Raw genomic sequence first — 988 nt, forward strand, 5'->3', positions numbered from 1 at the left:
AAAGACAGTCTCTCATGATGGGAAGCTTAGAATAATCAACAAAAATATATATAAACTTTATTTGCCAATTCAAAAACTAGTTCTGCCCACCTTTGAAACCTCAGTACTTTAAGCTGTAGTGCTGTTTGATACTGACAAAGAATCCAACTCATAAAAATGCAAAAATAAAGTCCTGAATTGTAGCAACCATAAAAAAAAAAACAAGCAAAGCTTTAGAGTTTCAATCTTTCTTTCCCCCAAATCTCCAGTTACTCTGAAGAGTCAGTTAACTTGCATCAATAACAACAACAACAAAGAAAAGAAATACTGAAAGAAATAATGTCAGCTATTTTTTATAGGATCCGGTCTTTTGCTGTACCTGTGGATCAAAAAGGAAGTAAGGACGCCCGCTCCTCAGTTGAACTGCAATGTATTCCTCTTGATTGCCAGGTGATGCAGAGAAAAAAATCAAACCATCAGCTTCCCGGGTTCTAAATTTCACTTTAATACCTGGTTAGAAAAAGCAAGCAGATGGTTAATGCCAAAAATGGTTCTTCCACATTCCAGCAGTGCAATTACAAACAGAAAGTTGTCTTTAAAATAGCAGTAAAATGGCAAACCAAAATCATGGAAGTTTTGTTCACCTCAAACCCCTGCCAGCCATTGCAGGAGAAACTTTACTAATTGAGAGTGAATCAGCCTCTGAGAGAAGTTTCTGTGCGTACAGAGCCCTTGGCCATCTGCGATGATCTGTAATTGTGACTTACACTGCTCAGCAACTTCTCTCTTAAAAAAATGTAATTCCATTATTAGCATACTAGTGTAATCATTGATGTTTTACAGGTGGATTTTCACTCGTCCCTTAACGTTTCCATTGGTAAAGTAGGAATGAGGTACCTGCACGGCAGAATTTCTATTAAGAATAGTGGGGTTTGGTTCCAAAAGATACATACACGCATGCATACACACGTGCGTGCGTATTTATATGTATATTTTTTATATATTCTTT

General features: G+C 36.7%; 1 protein-coding gene across 1 annotated transcript in view; it reads right to left on the bottom strand.

Moving 5' to 3' along the window:
• LOC104501823 (usherin-like) overlaps positions 1-489 on the bottom strand; it is a gene marked incomplete at both ends in the record, with an annotated part of 125941 nt that extends 125452 nt beyond the window's left edge. The window contains one exon of the mRNA XM_010145701.1: positions 359-489. Coding sequence (XP_010144003.1) covers positions 359-489 — 131 coding nt within the window. The remainder of the gene's footprint in view (positions 1-358) is intronic.
• Between the last annotated feature and the right edge of the window lie 499 nt (positions 490-988).

Source organism: Buceros rhinoceros, unplaced genomic scaffold, assembly GCF_000710305.1.
Source record: "Buceros rhinoceros silvestris isolate BGI_N320 unplaced genomic scaffold, ASM71030v1 scaffold7561, whole genome shotgun sequence".
NCBI lineage: Eukaryota > Metazoa > Chordata > Aves > Bucerotiformes > Bucerotidae > Buceros > Buceros rhinoceros.